The sequence below is a fragment of the Heptranchias perlo genome, chromosome 4 (genome assembly GCF_035084215.1).
Source record: "Heptranchias perlo isolate sHepPer1 chromosome 4, sHepPer1.hap1, whole genome shotgun sequence".
Taxonomy (NCBI): domain Eukaryota; kingdom Metazoa; phylum Chordata; class Chondrichthyes; order Hexanchiformes; family Hexanchidae; genus Heptranchias; species Heptranchias perlo.
In genome coordinates this window covers 28,286,796-28,309,310 of record NC_090328.1, presented here as the reverse complement: position 1 = coordinate 28,309,310, position 22,515 = coordinate 28,286,796, and the positions used below count along the sequence as shown (strand labels likewise).

The 22,515-nt window shown below is 40.3% G+C and overlaps 1 protein-coding gene across 3 annotated transcripts in view; it reads right to left on the bottom strand.

Moving 5' to 3' along the window:
* ap3b1a (adaptor related protein complex 3 subunit beta 1a) overlaps positions 1 to 22,515 on the bottom strand; it is a 240,440-nt gene that overhangs the window by 111,169 nt on the left and 106,756 nt on the right. For all 3 annotated transcript variants that reach the window (XM_067982676.1, XM_067982678.1, XM_067982677.1), the window contains exons 9-15: positions 21,806 to 21,903; positions 20,757 to 20,811; positions 20,573 to 20,644; positions 18,908 to 18,970; positions 18,049 to 18,181; positions 9,082 to 9,191; positions 2,020 to 2,196 (exon numbers count right to left, since the gene is read on the bottom strand). In XM_067982676.1, coding sequence (XP_067838777.1) covers positions 2,020 to 2,196; positions 9,082 to 9,191; positions 18,049 to 18,181; positions 18,908 to 18,970; positions 20,573 to 20,644; positions 20,757 to 20,811; positions 21,806 to 21,903 — 708 coding nt within the window. The remainder of the gene's footprint in view (positions 1 to 2,019; positions 2,197 to 9,081; positions 9,192 to 18,048; positions 18,182 to 18,907; positions 18,971 to 20,572; positions 20,645 to 20,756; positions 20,812 to 21,805; positions 21,904 to 22,515) is intronic.

Sequence of the window (22,515 nt, the reverse complement as noted above, 5' to 3'; positions counted from 1 at the left end):
GGATGAGGGACTTTAGTTATGTGGAGAATCTGGGGTTGTTCTCCTTAGTGCAGAAAAGGTTAACAATTGTAAACAATTTTACAACACCAAGTTATAGTCCAACGATTTTATTTTTAATCCCACAAGCTTTCGGGGGCTTTCCCCTTCCTCAGGCGGTGTGGAAAAGAAGGGGAAAGCCCCCGAAAGCTTGTGGGATTAAAAATAAAATCGTTGGACTATAACTTGGTGTTGTAAAATTGTTTACAATTGTTAACCCCAGTCCATCACCGGCATCTCCACATCAGAAAAGGTTAAGCAGAGATTTGATGGAGGTGTTCAAAATCATAAACGGTTTTGACAGAGTAAATAAGGAGAAACTGTTTCCAGTGCCAGAAGGGTCGGTAACCAGAGGACACTGATTTAAGGTGATTGGCACAAGAACCAGAGGCGACATGTGGTAACAATTTTTTTTAAACGCAGAGTTGTTATGATCTGGAATGCACTGCCTGAAAGGATGTGGAAGCAGATTCAATGATTACTTTCAAACGGGAACTGGATAAATACTTGGAGGTAAAAAAATTACAGGGCAATGGGGAAAGAACAGGGGAGTGGAACTAGTTGGATAGCTCTTTCAAAGAGCATGATGGGCCGAATGGCATCCTTCTGTGCTGTAACATACCATGATAGGCCTGAAAGCAAGTACCAATTCATCCCAAATCGTGGGCAGTTTTGTTCAGGGACCCTGCACCATTGTTTCAGAGCTCAAATTATGTTGCATATAAACAAGTAGCAAGTTCTGGTAGTCCTGTACCATTATTCAAGTTTGGAGGGAGGTTCTGAATGAAGTCCCATTTAAACATACATCTTTAAGTAGAACATTTCGGTAATGGAAATATTTGGTACAGAAGTAAAGATGCAAATCTCTTCAGTTTTATATATTCCTTGGTGCTTAATGTAAGAACCCACAGCCTAAACAGATAAAAAGCTGCTCCAGTATATTACATGCACCAATTAATGCATCCATGACTGTTATCTACCATTAGTAAGGAAACTATCTATTTTCCAACAGCCAATTTTAAAAATACAAGCACTAAAATTAACAATGAAATACCCAAAAACAGACCTGAGTAGATACCATGAACAAATGTTTATTTTCAACTGCTATTCATTTATTTAAGTCATTCAACAGTGTAGCTTTCTCCCTTTGCTCAGTAGCATATGATTAATTTTGTATCACAATACCACAAAGGGCATAAACCTAAAAATGGAAGCAGAAAAGACCATTTCACCCATCAAGTCCATTCTTTCCACAGACCATATAGGCTGACAGAGGCTCTCAGCAATGTTTCATGTGTTTGCCAATTGTCTTATATTTTCATTCACTATTTATACATATTAGGAAGATTATGCAATTATTTTACTCCCAAAAAAGGAAAACAGTCAAGGAAACCTGCCACAGTCAAGACTAATAATGCAATGCTGCCCAATGGTAAAGGAAATCAATTTGGAAACCTAAATATGAACTTTTTTTCTACATTACATTAACATTCCATATTTGTGTTTGTTCCCTTTACATGTTTTGTATAACTTGTAAGCGAGTGACAAATCAAGAGAAAAGCACACAAGTGTCTAGGAGTCCAGGACTTGGGGACATAGCCTAAAAATTAGAGCCAGAACTTTCAAGAGTGAAGTTAGGAAACACTTCTGCACGCAAAGGGTAGTAGAAGTTTCGAACTCTCTTGCGCAAACGGAAGTGGATGCTAGCTCAATTGTTAATTTTAAATCTGAGATTAATAGATTTTTTTGTTAACCAAAGGTATTAAGGGATATGGGGCTATGGCGGGTTTATGGAATTAGGTCACAGATCAGCGATGATCTCACTGAATGGCGGAACAAGCTCAAGGGGCTAAATGGCCTACTCCTGTTTCTGTGATCCAATAATTATACCAAAGTTTAAAATATACCATCAAGGATGCAAAGGCAAACTTAAACCCTGAATGACTCGGAGGGAAAAATGCTATCCTTTTGTTGCGTTCTCACCTGTTTGGGATTTGTTAAGTAGAGTTTAGCTCCCAGATTTAGAACTTGCAGTTTCACTATCTCCTCTTCATTTGTAAAGGTCTTCGCCACTTTCCTCAGAACGTCTGGTGCAATCTTTGGCACGTGCTCGCAGTATTCACCTATCAACCAAAGGATGCTAGCTCGAGCCATGGATACCTTGAGAGAGAGAGAGAGAGAGAGAGAGAGAGAGAGAGAGTCAGACAAGTGTTAAAACCCAGTAAATGATAAATATGAGCTTTAAAAAGCATTTCTCAATTTGTATGGCATAAAGACTATTCAGGAAACATTAGTGCAGCACTGGACATTTTTTTAAAATTAAACTTGCAGCAACCAATTTGGAAAATACTGATAGTTACTTAAATACTCTGATATAAGTCATGAAAATGATGCAACATTCTGGCTAAGTGTGTGTTAAGTAACCAGCACACAAATGTAACCACAGAATATTTTTCACAACAGAATGGTGAAATGTCTCTCATATACCCTCAGTGACCAATTTAGACTGGCATTAGGTCCAAAATCAGGTCAACTATCCACTATGCCACACGAGTAACAATGGTGTGTGCATGCATGGGAAGAGAAAAGAGAAACATTAAAACAATAGAAATTGAATACCTTTATAAAATGAGTTTCCAGACATGCATGCACAAAATTAACAATTATAGCAATGAGAACTTAAATCCTAAAAACATTCATACAATCTTACAGCACAGGAGGCGGCCATTCGGCTTGGCTCTTTGAAAGAGCTGTCCAATTTAGTCCCATGCCCCAGCTTTTTCCCCATAACCCTGCAAATTAGTCCTCTTCAAGTACATGTCCAATTGCTTTTTGAAAGTTCCTATGGAATCTGCTTCCACCATTTTTTCAGGTAGCGCATTCCAGATTTTAACAACCCTTGTGTGAATAAATTTCTCCTCATTTCCCCTCCAGTGCTTTTGCCAATTATTTTAAATCTGTGACCTCTGGTTCCTGACCCATTTGCCAGAGAAAACAGTTTTGCCCTCTTGCTCTATCAAAAACCCTCATAATTTTGAATACCTCTATTAGGTCTCCCTTTAACCTTCTCTGCTCTAAAGAGAACAATCCCAATTTCTGTAACCTCTCCGCATAACTGAAGTCCCTCATCCCTGGTATCATCCTGGTAAACCTCCTCTGTACCCGCTCCAAGGCCTTGACATCTTTCCTAAAATGTGGTGCCCAGAATTATACACAATACTACAGCTGAGGACTAACCAGTGATTTGTAAAGGTTTAGCATGACTTCCTTCTTTTTGTATTCATTGCCCCTATTTACAAAGCCAAGTATCCCATACGCTTTCTTAACTGCCTTATCAACTTGCGTCCCCCTCAAAATAGTACCATTCAGATTATACTGCCTCTCCATGCTGTTCCTCCCAAAGTACATCACTTCCACTTATCTGCATTAAATTGCATCTGCCATGTGTCTGCCCATTTCACCAGTTTTTCTATGTTCTCTTGAAGTCTGCTACTATCCTGCTCACCAAATACTATATTGCCAAGTTCTGCATCATCTGCAAACTTCGAAATTGTACTCCCATATCAAAGTCCAGATCATTTATTTATAAGAAAAGCTGACCCCTGGGAGACCCCACTGCATACTTCTCTCCAGTCAGAAAAGCATCCGTTCATCACTACTCTCTGCCTCCTATCCTGCAACAAATTATGTATCCAAGTTACCACTGTCCCTTTAATCCCATGTGCTTCTATTTTCTGAATAAGTCTATTATGTGGCATGTTATCAAATGCCTTTTGAAAGTCCATATATACATCTACTGCACCACCTTCATCGACCCTCTCAAGTTACCAAAGTCAATCAGGTAAGTCGGACACAATTTTCTTTTAACAAATCCGTGCTATAGCGGTCCCTTATTACCCCATGTTTCCCCAAGTGAGAATTAATTTTGTCCATGACAATGATCTCTAGTAGTTGATGAGAGACTGACTGGCCTGTAGTTAACAGGTTTATCCCTCTCCCCCTTTTTGATCAGGGGTATAACATTTGCAGTCCTCCAGCACTATTCCCATATCCAAGGAGGATTGAAAAATTGTGGTCAGAGCTTCTGCTACTTCCACCCTAGCTTCCCTCAGCAACCTAGGATGCATCCCATCTGGACCAGGTAACGTGACTTGTTAACTTTGAGTGAGGCTAACTTATTCAGCACTTCCTTTCTTTCTATTTTTATCCTACCCAATATCTCTACTCTCTCTTCCTCTACTGCGACATTAACTTCATCATCTTCTTTTGTGAAGAAAGATGCAAAGTACTCATTGAGTACCTCATTCATGCCCTCTGCCTCCACAAGATGATTTCCTTTTTTGTCCCCAATCGGCCCCGCCATTCCTTTAACTATCCTTTTACTTTTTATACATTTATAAAAGATTCTTGGGTTCCTTTTTAATGTTTCCTGCTAATCTTTTCTCATACTCTCTTTGCCCTTCTTATATCCTTTTTCAACTTCCCCTTGCACTCTTTGCATTCTGCCTGGTTTTCTACTGTAATCTGTACCTAAAATTTGTCATAAATCATCTTTTTCTGTTTTATTTTAACCTCTATTTTGTCATCCAGGGAGCTCTAGCTTTGGATGTCCCAACTTTCCTCCCAGGGGAATAAGTTCAGCTTATACCCGAACTATCACCACCCTGAAGGCACGCTATTGTTCATTTACTGTTTTCCTGGCCAATCTTTGTTTCTAGTCCACCTGTGCTAGATCCCTTCTCAAATCACTGAAATTGGCTCTCTTGCACTTGGCTATTTTCACTGTTGATTTTTCTTTGTCCCTTTCCATAACTACTTTAAACCTAATTATATTATGATCATGATTACCCAGATGTACTCCCACTGAAACTTGCCCTACTTCATTCTCCAGAACTACTTCCTTCCTCATTGGGCTAGAAACATACTGATTAATAAAGTTCTCCTGTACACATTTTAGGAATTCTTCACCCTCCTTGCCTTTTATACTGCTTTTCCCCCAATCTACATTAGGGTAATTGAAGTCCCCTACTATTACTGCTCTATTATTTTTATATTTCTCTGAAATTTGCCAACAGATTTGCTCCTATCTTCTTCTCACTACTTGGGGGTCTATAGTTAACAGCCAGCAACATAACAGCTCCTTTTCTGTTCCTGAACTCTAACCAAATAAATTCAGTCTTTGAGCCCTCTAGAACTGTATTATCCTTGATCAATACTGCAGCAACGCCCCCCAGCCCACCTTGCTTTTTTCATTTCCTATCCCTCCTGAATACATTGTAGCCAGGAATGTTGAGTTCCCATTCCTGCCCATATTTAAGCCAGGTCTCCACCATAGCCACTATATCAACCTCATTTGGTAACTTGTGCCTGCAGCTCATCAACTTTATTTGCAACACTCCTCACATTAACACATCTGCATTCCAATACCGTGCTAGTCGATTTTGCTTTTCTCCCCCATCTAATTCCTGTTCATTCTACATTATTCTTGATCGTGTTGCTGTTTGCCCCTCCTAGTTTTCTATGCACCTTATCTCTGTACTCACTTGCATGTGGCACAGGGAGCAATGCAGGGATTACCACCTTTGAGGTCCTGTTCTTGAATCTTTTTCCTAGCTCCTGAAACTTTGCCTGTAGGACTTCAATCCTTTTTCTACCTATGTCACTGGTTCCAACATGGACCACGACTTCTGCCTGTTCCCCTTCCCCTTGCAGAATGCCCTGCACCCGCTCACTGATATCCACAGTACTAACTCATTTCATAAACACTTCAGGTGCCACATTACCTGGGTCAAGATTAAAAAACGAACGGAGGATCCAAGCAGCCCAGAAATGGGAATCTAGTGCGGGTGAATGCATGGCTGGAGAAGTGGTGCATGAGGGAAGGCTTCAGATTCCTAGGGCATTGGGACCAGTTCAGTGGCAGGAAGGACCTGTGCAAGCCAGACGGTTTGCACCTCAACAGGGTTGGGACCAATGTCCTCGCCGGAAGGTTAACTAATGCTGTTGAGGAGGGTTTAAACTAATTTGGGCGGGGGAGGGGGAGTGGGGGGGGAAGAAACGTAGCAGCAGAGAGGAGAGACAAGGTGCATAGAAAACTAGAAGGGGCAATCAGTAACACGATCAAGAATAATGTGGAAAGAACAGGAATTAGATGGAGGAAAAAAGCAAAATCGACTAGCATGGTGTTGGAATGCATGTGTATTAATGTGAGGAGTGTTACAAATAAAGTTGATGAGCTCCAGGCACAAGTTACCATATGAGGTTATGATATAGTGGCTATGATGGAGACCTGGCTTAATTTTTGACTTCAACCAAAACAAAATCCTGCCCCTAAATACATTAGAGAATTGTGGGACAGAGATTCAGGGGAGTTCTCCCAACATCCTGGGCAATATTTAACCCTCATTCAACATAACTAACAGATTATCTGATCATTTATCTCATTGCTGTTTGTGGTACCTTGCTCTGCTCAAATTAGCTGCCGGATTCCCCTACAATGGTGACGACAATTTAAAAGTACTTCATTAGGCTTAAAGCATTTTGGGAAGCCCTGAGTTTGTAAAAGGCACCAGGTAAATGCAAAATGTTGTTCAGATTTGTTTTAATTATGAAATTTTGACTTAAAAATGTGTTTTCTTGGGTCGAAGGTAAGTGGAAACTTGTTAAGCAGAACCACAGATCACATGAAGGAAAAACACCGGCAACATCCTAGAGGATTTTGAAGTCAGCATACCAGAAGTACTTGATTAGTTAAAGGGACTTAAGGCTATCAAAAGCCCCTGGGCCAGATGGCACATATCTTAGTATACCAAAGGAAACCCAAGAAGAAACTTGAGGGTCACACCTGGCTATAGCCAAAAGGAGTCATTAAGCACTGTTGATCTTCGACCTGACTGTAAGCAAGCTGATGTCATAAACAAATTTTAAATGAGCAACGCATTGTCTGATTGGCAGGATATGCCAAGTGGTGCTCCCCAGGGATATGTACTGGGGCCTCAGCTTTTCACCATATATCAATAACTTGGATGAAAGAATAGAGAGTTGTATATCCAAGTTTGTGGATGTCACTAAGTTAGAAGGCACGATAAATTGTGTGGATGGGAGCAGGAAGTTACAAAGGGACATAGACAGATTAAGTGAGTGGGCAAAACTGTGGCAGATGGAGTGCAATGTGGGGAAGTGTGAGGTTCAAAAAAGATAAACCAAAGTATTTTCTTAATGGTGAGAGACTAGGAACTGTGGAGGAGTAAAGGGATTTGGATGTCCATGTTCACAAATCACTATATAACAAACATGTATTGGAAACAGTATAAAGAGCAATGTGTTGATTTCAAGTATAACAATATGAGCTACAATGAAACATTAGAGAAGTTCAAGATGCTACAAAGAGGGTGAATTAAGGGAGATCGCAAATATAAACGGTGTAGTAAAATCAAACACACCATATTGAACTAAGCTGGAAATATAGGACGTGAAGGCATAAATTAAAATTTCTCAAAGGTAAATTTTTAGGTTGGTATGAGGGAAATACTTGGTCTATTAAATAAAAGTGATAAATGTTTGAAATAATCTGTCAAGTAAGACAGTACAGACAAAAACAATTGAGACATTACAAAACGTGAAAGGATGTAATAATTGGGGAGTTAGTGTGTAGAGGGTTGAGCTTTGATGATCCAAATGGCCTTTTCTTATGTTTTTAATCACTAAATAGCATGCCATTCACATGGGGGGTGGGGGGTGGGGAAGAAGAGTTTAAGGGCATTGAATGCATTTTTGAGTCTATTCATGTATTGGGACTGTGATTATCTTCCTACACTCCAGTCAACAGGAGGTTTATATTGAGGTGGAAAAAAAGTTTTGTTCCAACATCCTTCCCTTTTTGTGGGCTCTCTCTAGAGAGATGTGGCTTCAGTAGGGAGGCCTAACAGTGACATGGCTTAGACTAGGAACACGCAAGAACTCTCATTCTACTTGTCTTTGATTCATTGTACTGAAACAGTATAATTAAAATATTAGTATATTTTAATAAGTATTTTTATAGCATACCAAGTCAGACCAAGTGTCCACTTATCTGCACTGTAAATATATAGTTTTTTTTAAATTGGAAAGAGGTAACTTGGAGGATGCCACTTTCCCTGCAGTATTGGTAAAGGCCATCTGATAACATCAATTAAATATTAGAGGCATAAAAACTGAGCAACAAAAAGTTAGTGATAAAAATATAAACCAGCAGAAGGCTACCTATAAATACTGAATTGGAACTGTCTATAAATTTCTAAATTTAAAACCCCACTAATGGGATTTTGAAGAAGGTTTGAAATTAATGTTACTTAGACAGATACAAAACTGTTTTCCGTTAAGACAACAGCTATTAAGCCATCCTAATGTTACAGAAGCTACTGTAAAAATGTATGGATAATTTCCTTCATATTTCAGCACAATTATGATAGAAGCAGAATTTTCAATTATCAGCTTGCATATACAATTTATCCCATTCCTGCGGACCAACAAAACTCATTTGCCTCTGGTTCTTGGGAGGTATTGTGTCCACTCTTCAGTTAGTCATATACATCAATGTTGTTTGATATTGGAGCACTATAAAGAACACAAAAATGGAATGCAGAATTGCCAATGGTTGTAATTGTTTATAATTTATTGATTTTGCACTACTGTTCTAAAGCATATGAATAACTAGGATGAGAGGAAAGAGAGGTGAGGAGATTCGCTCTCCCTTCCACCCCCATGAATCACACGCATTAAGACAAAAATCAATAAATCATGAATAAAATCACAAGCATTGGCAACACCAGGATGTAGCATATATCCGAATTAGTAGCATATGTTGCAACACATTGAAATCTGTTGAGTTTACGACCAAGAAAGCATTTCAGATGATATGTCACATAACCAAAGGTGCACAAGTGGGGTAATACATTATAATAGACGACCAGTAGTAAAATACATGAAACTCTTTTTAGCATTCTTAACAGTTAAAAATGGGCACATCAGTTTTCCTTTGACGGTTACTGTTTAATTTATACTTACTGCAATATTGTCTAGAAGCTTGGCCATATGTTTGATGATTTCACTGTGCTGTGATGGCTGTGTCTGGAGTAGTTTCTTAATAACGACTACACTTTCTGCAACAACATATTCTGTGGAATGAAAAGTAACCTTTAAAGCAAACAATTTTTGAACATAAAACCAGGCTTCAATAAAATCAGTGACCAATTTACCAGCATTATAAGACCTCCAGTGCTGCTGTTGACCCTTCACACACCTGCTTGAGCAGGTGAAATGCAACTGCAAAAAACATGACATTTATTGCCCGGATTCATTTCCAAACTACGTATAGCAAACCCTAAAACTGCATATTTTCTAGTTATTTAATCAGGGACAAAAACATTAGGGAAAAATCAATATGCAGTTGATGCGAAGGTGTTCAAGGGATGAGCTTAGATCGGCAAAAAGGCCTTTTTCACCTCCTTGATTTTTGTTATGTCATTGCTAAGTGGACTGTTGATATCTGAATGCCACGTCAGTTTTTGAACTAGAGCAAGCAAATAGCAGAGAGTAAAATACCAATTCCTACTCAGGAAAGCAAAGCCTGCACTTGCACATTAGCTTTGTTCAGTTAAGATGTGGAGATGCCGGTGATGGACTGGGGTTGACAATTGTAAACAATTTTACAACACCAAGTTATAGTCCAGCAATTTTATTTTAAATTCACAAGCTTTCGGAGGCTACCTCCTTCCTCAGGTGAACGATGTGGATGACATTTTCCACATCGTTCACCTGAGGAAGGAGGTAGCCTCCGAAAGCTTGTGAATTTAAAATAAAATTGCTGGACTATAACTTGGTGTTGTAAAATTGTTTACAATTGTTCAGTTAAGGCAGTGTAATTTCTCCAGCTAAAAGAGTTGCTGGGATAATCAGCTATTTTCTATCACTTGAAACTTAAAAGGTTTCATCAGCTTGCCTTGCACCTCTTGCACCTATACCACAGGTGATGTGCAGCACAATAGTACTACGCTACCTCTTGTAAGTGTTCGCCTAACTGTGGAAACAATGACTAAGAGCTTGGCACGGTTATACTACATATCCTGCATCAATTGGGTATGACAAGCCATTTAAAATTAAACAAGATGTGTAATATAGCTACAGCAAAAAAAAATCTTGGTCAACACATGTTGGGACATCAAGAAATTAGCATGAAAATACAACAACTTGCATTTATAAAATCACTTTTAATGTAGAAAAATGTCACAAGAAGCTTCACGAAGGAGCAAGGAAAAAAATGGATGTCAAGCCAAAGAACGAAACATTAGGAGCACTGACCAAAATCTCAGTTGAAGAGGTGGGTTTTAACAGAGGGGGTACTTAAAGAGAGGGAGATGAGGAGTCATTGGAATAATCAAGTCTGGAGGTGGGTGACATGAGAAGTAGAAGTCAGTCATCTTTGTGATGGAGAGGATCTGGGGTCAGGTGGTTAGCTCGGGGTCAAATGGAATGCTGAAGTTGTTAACATTCTGACAGCGGCTGGGAAGTGGGATGGAGTTGCTAAGAGTTTATGACAGGGATGGAAAACAATGGCTTTGGTCTTCCCAATATTTAGTTGGGGGGAAACTGCAACACATCGAAAGCTGGATGTCAGGCATGCAGCACGACAACACAGAGGCAGTGGAGGAGCAGAGAGGGGTGGTGAAGATGTCAGCGTCAAAGTGTCAGTGTCCAATGTTAGCGGATGATGTTGCCAGGGCCAACATGGAGATGAAGAAGAGGGGATCAAGGTGAGGAGAATCTATTGATAGAGAAGCTGTAGCTAAGATTGGACAGCTAAGAGTGTAACCAAGTGAGGGCAAGCCACCCATCAAGCTAGACAAAGGGTGATGAATTGGAGGAGGATGGTGTGGTCAAACTGTCACAGGCTACAGGGAGATTGAGAAAGATGGGGAGGGTTAATGTGCGACAAAAATGTAGTTCGTGATTTTGGTTAGGGCTCTTTCCGTGCTCCAGATAGGGAATTGTGGAAAAGATGGGTCGATCTGGGAGATAACATGCTCATAGACTTGAATCAGGTGACAATAAATCAGGCACAAACAAACAACTTTCATTAATGTAGTGTCTTCAACATAGAAAAACATCCCTGGGCACTTCACACAGGAAGAAAGGAGCACGAGCTGAGCCGTCACAGGACAGTTGAAAAAGACTTAAGGCTTGGTCAAAGATGGGATTTTAAGGAGGCTTTTAAAGACAGAGAAAAGGAAAAAAGATTTAAGAAGCAACACAGAGAAAATAAAGCGGGGACAGTGGAAGGCTCTGCCACCAAACGTGGAGGAGGAGTAAAGATGCATAGCAGGCTAGAGTCAGAAGACCAGAGGACCAGCTGGATTGCTCTTGCACACAGCCGGCACGGACTCCATGGGCTGAATGGCCTCCTTCCATGCTGTAAACTTTCTATGATTCTATGATTCAGAGGAGGGTGAGGTAGGGGCAGGAGAGGGTGATGCTACAAAGGTGGTATTGATGATAGGACATGGGATATGAAACTCAGCTCTGGATGAACAGAACACAGAGATTGCAAACCAGCTGGCTCAGCCCGAGTGAGCAGCCAAGAAGGGGGATAGAATTAGTGACAAAGGAGTAGAATTTTTGGTGGGGGCTTTGCTCTTCCTGATGTTTAATTTAAGGAAACTATGGCACAATCTCATGTCATACATGCAGTCAAACACCACAGAGGTGGTTGAGAGGTAGAACTGGATGAGGTCAGCTTACAGATGACATCGCAAAAAACAGCATGTAGAGGAAGAGGATCATTTCCTGGGGAACTCTGAAGGTCACAATGTGGGGGAGGAAGAGAAACCATTGCTGGAGATACACCGCCTGTATTGGGACAGTTAACAATGGAAACACTAAAGGGCTGGAGCACGGAGGAGAAAGGGAGGAGGAGGATGACGTGGTTGACTGTGTCCAATGCCGCAGAGAGATCAAGGGGGACAAAGAGGGATTATAACCTGCGGTTACAGTCATACAAGATATCGTCGGTAACTTTGCTGTGATCAAAGTGGAAACCTGATTTAAACGGATTTGAACCGTGTTCAAGGACTTTGGAACGGTTAGGAAGGGTAGAGATGGGGTGATAATTGTAGAGGACAGATAGGTAACGGGTGAGATTTTTGAGAAGTGATGGAAGATTGAAAGGGAGAGGGGCAGTGCCAGAACAAAGGGAGCCAATGACCATTTGCCTATTCAGCAAGCATGGGGACAGAAAGCACAATTCAGTGGTCAGTAGTTGGACAGAGAAAGGATCGAGGGGAACAGAGGGAGAATCTCAAGCCAAAGCTGAGTGTGTAGGTGTGGTTGGGGGGGGAGCAGTTTTGAACAAGACGGCGTTTATGGAGGCTGCAGGTCAGGAAGCGGACGAGAAGTGTGTTGAAGAAATCCAGTCAGGACGTGATAAAAAGTTAAAGACCTGCAGAGTGAATGGGGAGGAAATTGGGGCCATGTTAAGAGGTTTGAGTGTGTGTCAGGGGCAAGTGAGGAGAAAAGTAGATACTGATGGTGTCTGTGGCAATTGCATAGATGATATCTGAATCTTAAATACTAAGAAATCCATGAGCTCTTTTCATTTGATGTTGGAAGTGATGATAGGCTGTGGAAGGAGGCATATACTTGATTAACATGCCATATTCTTGTCTTGATGTGGAGATGCCGGTGATGGACTGGGGTTGACAATTGTAAACAATTTTACAACACCAAGTTATAGTCCAACGATTTTTATTTGAAATCTACAAGCTTTCGGAGGCTTCCTCCTTCCTCAGGTAATTGTGACTGTGGAATTACCTGAGGAAGGAGGAAGCCTCCGAAAGCTTGTAGATTTCAAATAAAAATCGTTGGACTATAACTTGGTGTTGTAAAATTGTTTACAATATTCTTGTCTGTATGCAGACTCAAAACTGTACAAAATTTTTATTGTGATGGAAAATGGTTGTATTTTCAGAGACTATTCATCACAGTCCGAAGACATCACTGCAGGAGTTCCTTTGGGAAGCGTCCTCAGCCGAACCATCTTCAAGCTGCCTCATCAAAGACTTTCCTTCCATCATAAGTCCTGGAGTGGGGCTGTTTGCTGATGATTCTGTAGTGTTCAGCTCCATTCACAACTCTTCTGATAATGAAGCAGTCTCTACCAGTCTACAGAAGCATCTGGATAACAACCAGACTTAAGCTAACAAATGGCATTTAAGTGCCAGGTAATAAGCAGCTGCAACAAAAGGCGGGCCAGTCTTCTCCCCATTTACCTTCAAAGGCACCACCATCAGCATCTCAGGGGTCACAATTGACCAGTAGCTTGACTGCACCAGCAGGGCAGAGACAGAATACTCTGTGATAAGTGGCTTACTTTTTAATCCCTCAGCCTTTCCACCACCTACAACACTCAAGTCATGAGTGTGATGGAATACTCACCGGTTGCTTAGATGGGTGCAGCTGCATCAGTCAAGAGGCTCAAGACACCATCCAGGACCGAGCAGTTCGCTTCATTGGTCCCCCTGAACTCAATATTCACTTCCTCCATAACTAGCACACTTTGGCTGCAGTATATATGATCTTTATAAATACACTGTATCAACTCACCAATGTTACTTTGACAGCAATCCCCTCACCTACAATCTCTACCACCAAGGAGGATGGGCAGTAATGTCATGGGAACACCTCCAGGTTCCCCTTCTAAGTCACACAACATCCTGACTTGGACATACATCGCCGTTCCTTCATTGTTACTTGGTCAATATCCTGCAAATCCACACTTAATGCCATTGTGGGAGCACCATCACTACAAGGACTACAGTGGTTCAAGGAGAAAGAGAGAGATTCTCAGGGCAACTAAGTGATGGGTAATGAATGCAAACTTGAGATGAGGACGACAATGGCAAGAACAAATAAGAATTTTTTTAAAAATTGTCCAAGGACTTATTTAGTCAAGGAATAGTACTGGTACTCTCAATTATTGTCCAACATCAACTTTATGCTATCCGAATCTTAGAACAGAATTTTAGTTGAAGTGTTGCATGGAAGTTCTGATTTTTCAGGCTATGCCAGTATTCTTTGCAATTACCTCCTAGTGCGAAATTTGGAAAACTGTACTCCGTAATACTCAGCCGCTTATCGAGGAACATTTCATTATACAAATCATGTGGGCAGTACCTAATTTATCAGAAAAGCAACTCAAATTACACAAATGCTGACAATATGTTTAAATTGCTACAGTATACCCCTTTAATTCCCATTTGGCATGAAGGTTGAAAAGTAGCGGCATTTAGCTGTAACCTTCATACAATAGTAGGCAGTCATTAAAAAGCACTAATATCACTCATTAGTGGTGGAATATTGTCAATTCAACCCATCAGATTTTCTTAGTGACCTTGTTGAACTGGAGAAAAAAACATCACTATCACCAGGGATTGGTATGAAGCCCAGAAAAGACTGAAGTATTAGGGAATATCTAACAGTTTAATTTAGCTTTAGATTAATCCCCAAGACTTGCCTTTGTGATGCAGTCCAAGGAGCAAATGACAAAACCACCCTAGTTTAGTTATTTTGCTGCAGGACTGAATGGTCTGTAATTTTCTGCTCCATCAGACCTGCATTTAAAACAATACATATGGTATAAATAAGGATAATGTCATTTTCGGGGTCAGATATTTTACAAGCTGTGCATATATATCTTTCTCTATGTTTTTAGATTTTCCTGCATTGCACACCATTTCCCAATTAAGAGGAAATGAAAGCAACTGGCTCCCACAGCTTGGCCTGGGCTGCTTGATCTCTACCATAAGGGCACAGGTATTAATGTAACAGACTGGTCTTTCAATCCCTCCTCCTCCGAGAAAATTCCTCAACACTCTCTGTTCTATTAACTCACCACATAGGGAATGCACATTGTCAAGGGACACAAGCCCAGTTGCTCCTTTTAGGCATCCTGCACTTCACAACATTGCTGAGTTGGCAAGTTAGATATCGGACGAGGGACACATGAAACAGCACACACTTAACGAGGCTCAAGCGAGGGTGATGTGTGCCTACTAGTAGCTTCTTGGTAGCTTTTGTAAGCGCCACTGTGTTTGCTGTATTGTCACACACCAGAACGTAGATTCGAAAGACTGTTCCATGTGTATGTTGCATAAGTGCCTCTGATAATCCAATTCCAATTTCTCTCATGTGGGAAGTAGTCTTACGTCGTATTGTAAAAACAAATATTTCACTGTCACAATGTGAGATTGTTAGCTTTTTAAAATATGAGTGAAATTTGTTTAAACCACTTGCTGGGTGTTATGGAGGAACTGATAAAGGTTCAGAGGAGGGCCACAAGAATGATACCCAGCTTAAAATACCTTAGTTACCCAGATAGGCTTAAAAAGCTATTAACTTTAGAGAAGTGTAAACAGCGGTTGGATCTGATAGAGGTGTTTAAAATAATGGAGAGATGAGATTGTGTTCATATAGATCAGCTTATTTCAATTAGATACATTTAAATTGCATAAGGATCGAATGAGGTTAGATGTCAGAAGTTTCTTCCTATCCTAGAGGACAGTAGACCTATGGAACAAACTATCCGCTCGTGTGGATTCGTTGCATACCTTCAAAAGAGGGCTGGACCAGTTTCTGTCTGGGGCAGAGACGATGGTATACAAAAGGTAGGTGGAATAATAAATAATTTAAATTGTGGTCAATGTGTTCTTCTGGATTAGTTTTGATCACCCAAAAAGGAATTTTCCAGATTTTTTTAAAGACTTTTTTTCTCCTTAATCTGGCTTTGGGTTTTTTGCCTCTCCCAAGAGATCCTGGTGGCGGATGGTGGGTGTTGTAAATCATGACTGTATGGGGTAGGCTCAATGGACCACCTGATCTTTTCCCCTCTAGCTTTCGTATGTCCGTATGTTCCAATATGAATTCAGGTTCAGGACGTTCAGGGTTAATGTGCCTAGATGCAGCCTCCTCCTGATTGTTTTTAAACATAGGAAAAGGCTGGCGCCACCTAGATAAATAAGAGTTTGGTATATTCACGAGCCTGCCACTCAAAGATCTGGGGCAATAGGGGGTTCATCAGCTCATTTCAGGTGTTACCAGTAGGCAGTCACACGAGATGGTGGGAGAAACTGTATTTTTGTGCACACAGCATGGGGGTTGTTTGGTAGTGATCCACTCTGGGGAGGGAGGTAATTAGTTTAATTGGCAATTCTGCTAGCCAATTGCTAGGCAGAGGAGGAGTCAGGTGGAAAAAACTGCCTGATTTCTGTCCAGGGAGGACAAAAAAAAAGTATTGGGGGGTCAGTTGGAAAAAAAATTCCCAAAGGAGGAAGGGCCTAGGCCTGATGACCAAAATGAAGCTGACCAGGTCCAGATGATACCAAAATAAGAGGTATAATTAATTCTTTAGAAGACCAAAGGAAGCTGCAGATGGAATTTAATGTCAGTGTGAGCTGATGCATTTTAGTACAACAAAAAAAATGATTTTCCTCTGATTGGCTCAGTGCAGTGGAAGAGTAGAGGGATTTGGGGTTACAAATTCACAGGACATTCAGAGCAGCACCTCAGGTTGATAAGGCTGTAAAAATAAAGTGAATGGAATTCTAGATTTTATGTGAAGAGGTACAGAATATAAAAGCCAAGAAGTAATGATAGAGTGTTTTTTCGTTAGAACAACACAGATTAAGGACGATATGATATAAGTGTTTAAAATTTTGAAAGGACCGGACGTGGTGGATAGAAGTAGAATGTTTTCAGTAGTGGCGGGGTCAAAAATGAGGGATGATAGATATCTTACATGCTTTACACAGGGTTGTGAGGTTGTGGAATTCACTTCCAAGGTTAATGGTTGAGGCAGAAATGTCAACATTCAAGATTAAATTGCACAGATGGATGAAGGAAAAAAACACTGAAGGGATATGGGAACAGGGTGAGTAAATGTAATTGAAAGAAAGAACTTGCATTTATATAGCACCATTCACCACCTTAGCGATGTTGGTTGAAGGATAAATATTGGTTGAGACACAAGTGAAAAAGCCCCCGCTCTTCTTCGAATAATGCCATGGGATCTTAAACGTCAACCTAAGAGGGCAGACAGGGCCTCGGATTAACGTGTCATCCAAATGATGGCACCTCTGACAGTGCAGCAGTCCCTCAGTACTGCAGTGAGGTGTCAGCCTAGATGATATGCCCAAGTCTCTGGGACTTAAACCCAATGCCTTCTGAGGCGAGACTGCAACCACTGAGTCAAGGCTGAAACCTTGCTCATGTGGAGGGTAAACACGAACACAGACTGGTTGGGCCGAATGGCCTGTTTCAGATTTGTAACTTGTATGTATTTTTATGAAACCTCAGTCTGATGAAGCGAGAAGGCCGACCAAAAGATGGCCACTAATTAGGATAGTGTTAGCGTAGTTTATTATTTTCTTTAAAACAAGGTAAAACTAATGAGTTAAAGCAAGGTGAAATTTGTTTTAACTGTTACTCTGCACATTCACTGATTATCTGTAAAATAAAGCAGCTTAACGATTCACATTAGGCCTCATCCCACTCAAGGGTTTATTGGTTCACTTTTCAGAAGATTGGAGAAGCACATAAGGATACATGCAAGGATTAGGATATCCAGTTCATTTATCAAAGGCATCTCCTTGTTAAACCTGATGGGTTACGCTATCGTACGTCACGATGTTGAGTAGCAAAAGTAAACTCCTGATCTTAAGGGATGCAGGTCCGCCTACGGGAGACACCAGTTACCCTAACTTGAGAATAACCAGCTAACATTTTCCTTTGATTAAAATCAGCTAAAAATAAAATCAGGTCACAGTAGCACTGTATTGGAAAATGGTCCAGCTCATTATTTTTAATTAAAAAAAGCACCCCTTTCCAAAATGTATAATTAATGATTCATTCAAAAGAATGAGATGGTTTTTTTTTTAAAACCAACTGTAAAATGCAGTAAAAAATGAGAAAAGAAACATGTTTTACCATCTCTGTTAGACAGCAGATATACCAAGCCATTAAGACATGTATCTGTAACTTCAGAAATATTGGTGGCACATCTTCCAATTGCCTGAATTGTGGCTGCAGCAAATTGTTTGTCCTGACTTTTCACATAGGTCTGAGTATGGAGAGGAAGGAAAAGAAAAATCAAGTTAATCTGATTGACGTTATCAGTGTGCTGTACCTCTCCCAAAAAATGTCATTTGTGAAGTGCAAGGCTTTTGAAATTCAATGTCCTACTCAATCATTAACTTCTATATACTAATTTAGATGCTTTAATTTGTAATGTACTAAGAGATCATGTGAAATACAGTATTAGAAATAACCAAAAGGTAGATAACTGAGTAAGACAATACAAATGCATTGATACACTGTGCCACCAAGTGGCAAGATGTGGTCTCACCTGCAATTTCCTGTTCTGAGACCATCTATGGAGGCACAATGAGCAGAGGTGTGACACTTAACCTTGTTTAACCCTGCCCTGCCAAAATTCTAGGATTATGGATCCATGCCATTTTTACACACCATTTTCTAGCCACTTCAAGAGCAACACTTGTAGAGTCCTGAGAACAGATCACTCGTCTTGCCCATTCACTAGGGAATGGTACATGGGTGAAGGAGATGTGACAGACAGAAGAAACATTTTTATGTTAACTCATTTGCCTGTCACTGTTACAATTTCTCTGTTGAATCAGACAGTATGGATTCAAGAAAGTTACGTAAATAATAAGCATTCTACACCTAAATAATGAGCATTCTGCACATTGTATTTACGACCCATATCACTGACAAAATATTGTTAAAGAGTTTGGTGAGAAGAAACAATGACTGTTAGTGTACCTACCTGAAACTCTCGTAAGACGATAGAGATGTTGGTTTCGCTGGTCAGATTTGTCAGGATCTCAAGCTGTACACAATAATAAAATATCTTAATCTCTCCAGAGAATTGTAACACAAAGAGCTGTGGCCATAAATGACCATAAATACAAAGTGCAAAAATCACAAATACTCAGTCAAAAGAACAGAAATGACAGAACGTTTAAAGTAGTAAATGAAAGTGCAGAAGTTAATTTGTTTTTCTTCTAATTCGCTTACCGACTTCCTTAAAAGCCTAGGTTGAAGCTGTCAGTTTGGGGGGGGGGGGGGGGGGGGGTGGGTGGGCGGTGTGTGCAGGGGGGAGAATAGTGACCAGAGTGCCGCAAAGAGCTGCAGTAGGTCCCTGATGTTCATAGTACTGGTGAACAACCGAAAGGCAATACTACTTTTAGTATAAAACTTGTTAACAACATGAAACTGAATGGCAGGTGATTAATATAAAGGAGATAAACAATGTTCAAAATATTTTGTACAAATTGAGCAGATCGGCTCAGGAATTGTAGATAGATTTTTATGTTAGCCAGTTTCATGCACACTGCAACAGGAAACAGTGTGTGTACATAACAGTCATAATTAGGAAGGGAAAAGGATTTAGGCGGAATTACTGATCATTCACAGAAAGTTTCTAATCAAAGCAAAACTTACCAAAGTTCATCCAATACTAAAATACATCTCAAAGGCAGATGATTAAGTTGAAATATTTTATTCAAACTTTTACAGGAAGTCACATTAGGAATACTGTATGCAATTTTGGGTATTACCCTACATTCAAAATGGCATTGTACAACGTAATGAAAATGTGGGGATGGGTGAACATTCTGGAGTTCTGCTTGATTACCTTTGGGAGAAATCTGAGTTTTTACAGAACTTTCTCCAGGAAATTAAACAGGTGGCCTGGAGTCCACAATAGGGTAAGATTACACAAGTTCTGCTCAATGACCAAGCTTGATGAGCCAAATGGCCTTTTCTATCTTTGCATTTTATGTTCTTAGATTAATGGATCTAAACCAAATCACATCAGGTGTTTAAGTTTGTACTGACAGCTGCTTTATGGAACACCATCTGCACTTGTAAGTGCTCCCGTTGAAAAGTACAAGCTGGAAAACTGACTCAGCTAGCACCACCCAGGAGGCATTTTAAATACTGCATTTAACTGCTTAAAAGGGATGTGTGAAGGAGAACTGTGCACCCTGTGTGAAAACTGCATGGCACACAAAAAATTAGATCAACTCTGGACTGAATGAGTTCAATGCCAGAAAAACAGGTCTGTGTTTTTACATAAAGTAAAACAGACCCATCTGTGAATTCATAGATTAGACTGCACTGGGCCCAGCAAATGATGCAAAAGACAAAGACTACAGCTAGATTTTTCAACTATTCAATTTATATTTAACATTACACTATATATGTACTATAATAACTGTACTTTGTCAGCATGATTTAAGCATCAACCAAAAGACTTGTCTGCAACTCAAGCCAGGAAACAATTGCTGCACTGTTTTCCTTTCAGTTGAAACAAATTGACTAGGTTTATTGTCCACATACTCACTTCCATTCTAATTGTATGTTTTAAGCAAGGTGATGTAGCAGTTACAAAAATGGCAGAGTAAATTACACAAACATAATACTGTACCTTCAAAATTTTTATCTGTGTTGGATCAGTTGATCGAACATAAAAGCTTTTCAAATATGGCTCAAACATCCCCTGAGGAAGAAAATTATTTGTCATTTTTAAGAAACCTCTTTGAATAATAGTAAAATATGTGACATATCCTTAATTTATAACTTTGTCCACATCAAAACTGATGTAAATATACCTTTTTTTGTATAGTCATTGTGGCAATGTTCTGCAGAACAATGTACTGCACTTCCCTGCAGATCAAAGAGAAACAAGGTCAGAGTTACTGAACAACAGTAATTGCTCATCAGCCAATAAAACGTTCAGGCAATTGGGAGCATAGATACTTAGAGAAAGCCTAGGGGAGAGGAGGAGAAAATATATTTATTTTTCAAAGTGTGGTGCTCCCTCAGCTCTCTTCTAAAGAGAAGTATTGTGGAATATAAATAGCTCCATCTTTGGATAGTTGCAGAGGCAGATTATTTGCCCCTTCACTTTCTTTCAGAGCTGCTCAAATGATAGATAAACGATGGGCATTTGCATACTCCAGCAGCCGCATTCACTTCAAATGGAGAGATGACACTTCAGACTGGCCTGGAGTCAATCTTGAGCCACCCAACCCCAGAACGATCAGTATCACTTGAGTGTGAAATATACTCTGGCAGAAGAGGGTTTCCTGGGTCTGGCTACTTCAAATCAGTCCCAGATGAGTCCAAAGTGCCAGCCCCCATTAAAGTGAATGAAGCTGCTCGGGGATACAAACAGAAGTAAAAAATATTCAATTAAACTGAACTCCACCCCAGATACCACTCAATCAACGTGGGGGCTACCACAAACTAGCTCGATCCTGTCCTCACCTGACATCCACTAATGGACATTTCTAGAATGGAGTCTAGAAGGGCAAATATATCTCCATTTCTTGCAACCTTATCACCACTCCAACTGAGATTAGTTAACTCAGCAAACACTAGGGACTGAACCTGGGAAAATCCTGATCTGTATGGCTCAACTACGCAGTCTTAACCAGAAGAGGCATGAGTTAAGTCACCTGCACAGGACTGCAGAAAACGCTTGAACCAAAAACTCAGATCTTGAAAGCTGCAGATATTTATACATTGAAGCCAACAATCTATTTTCACAATATGTGTTTGTCATCAGCCTTAGTCTGTTAGTTTCAAATAAATGAAACTCTCGACACTCTAAAAGGTGGGCAACATTCCTGCAAGTAGATTTAAGCAAGTAACTTACCTTTGGCTTCGAAGCAATCGAATCAAAGACTTAGCAACAATGTTGACCTCTATCTTTGGTGCAAGGTGCCAGTAAAGCTGAGCAACCCCCATTACCACCTGAAGGAAAAAAAAAGGATCTCTTAACAGGGAATTTTTAATGCCCAGTTATTAACTATCACCAGCAACAAGAAGTGTGCATGTGAGGTCATGCACATGTATGTGAGGTCATCAGATGGGGAAGGTTTTGTCTCAATTGTGATATGATGTAAATGCCCTAACACACTCAGAGGAAAAAAAGACTAATGTTGAGCATTTGCAATAGAGATGTGGAGATGACCAAAGCCATGGTCAATGAGATTTAGGAGATTTTTGCAAATGGGGAGACACACTAGACAAGAAGGGTTGAGGAAGAGTGTTTCAGAATATAGGCTGAAGGATCTACCATTGAACGTGCAGTTGAACAAGAGGCCAGAGTGAGTAGACCAGAGAGCATGAATTTGCACATAGTGCTAGAAGAGATGGCAAAAATTAGGCAGGACAAGGCCTTGGAGGTATTTGTAAATGAGGCCAAGAGCTTTGAATTCAATGCAATGTGACAGGGGAACCCAATTAGGCTTGGTCGGACATGGATGCTGTGGTGAGGGGGTATGTTGTAGGATATGACGGAAGACCCGAGTTTTGGATGAGTTTGGAGCTCCAGAGGTCAGTGGTTAGGGTGCCAGAGTAGTT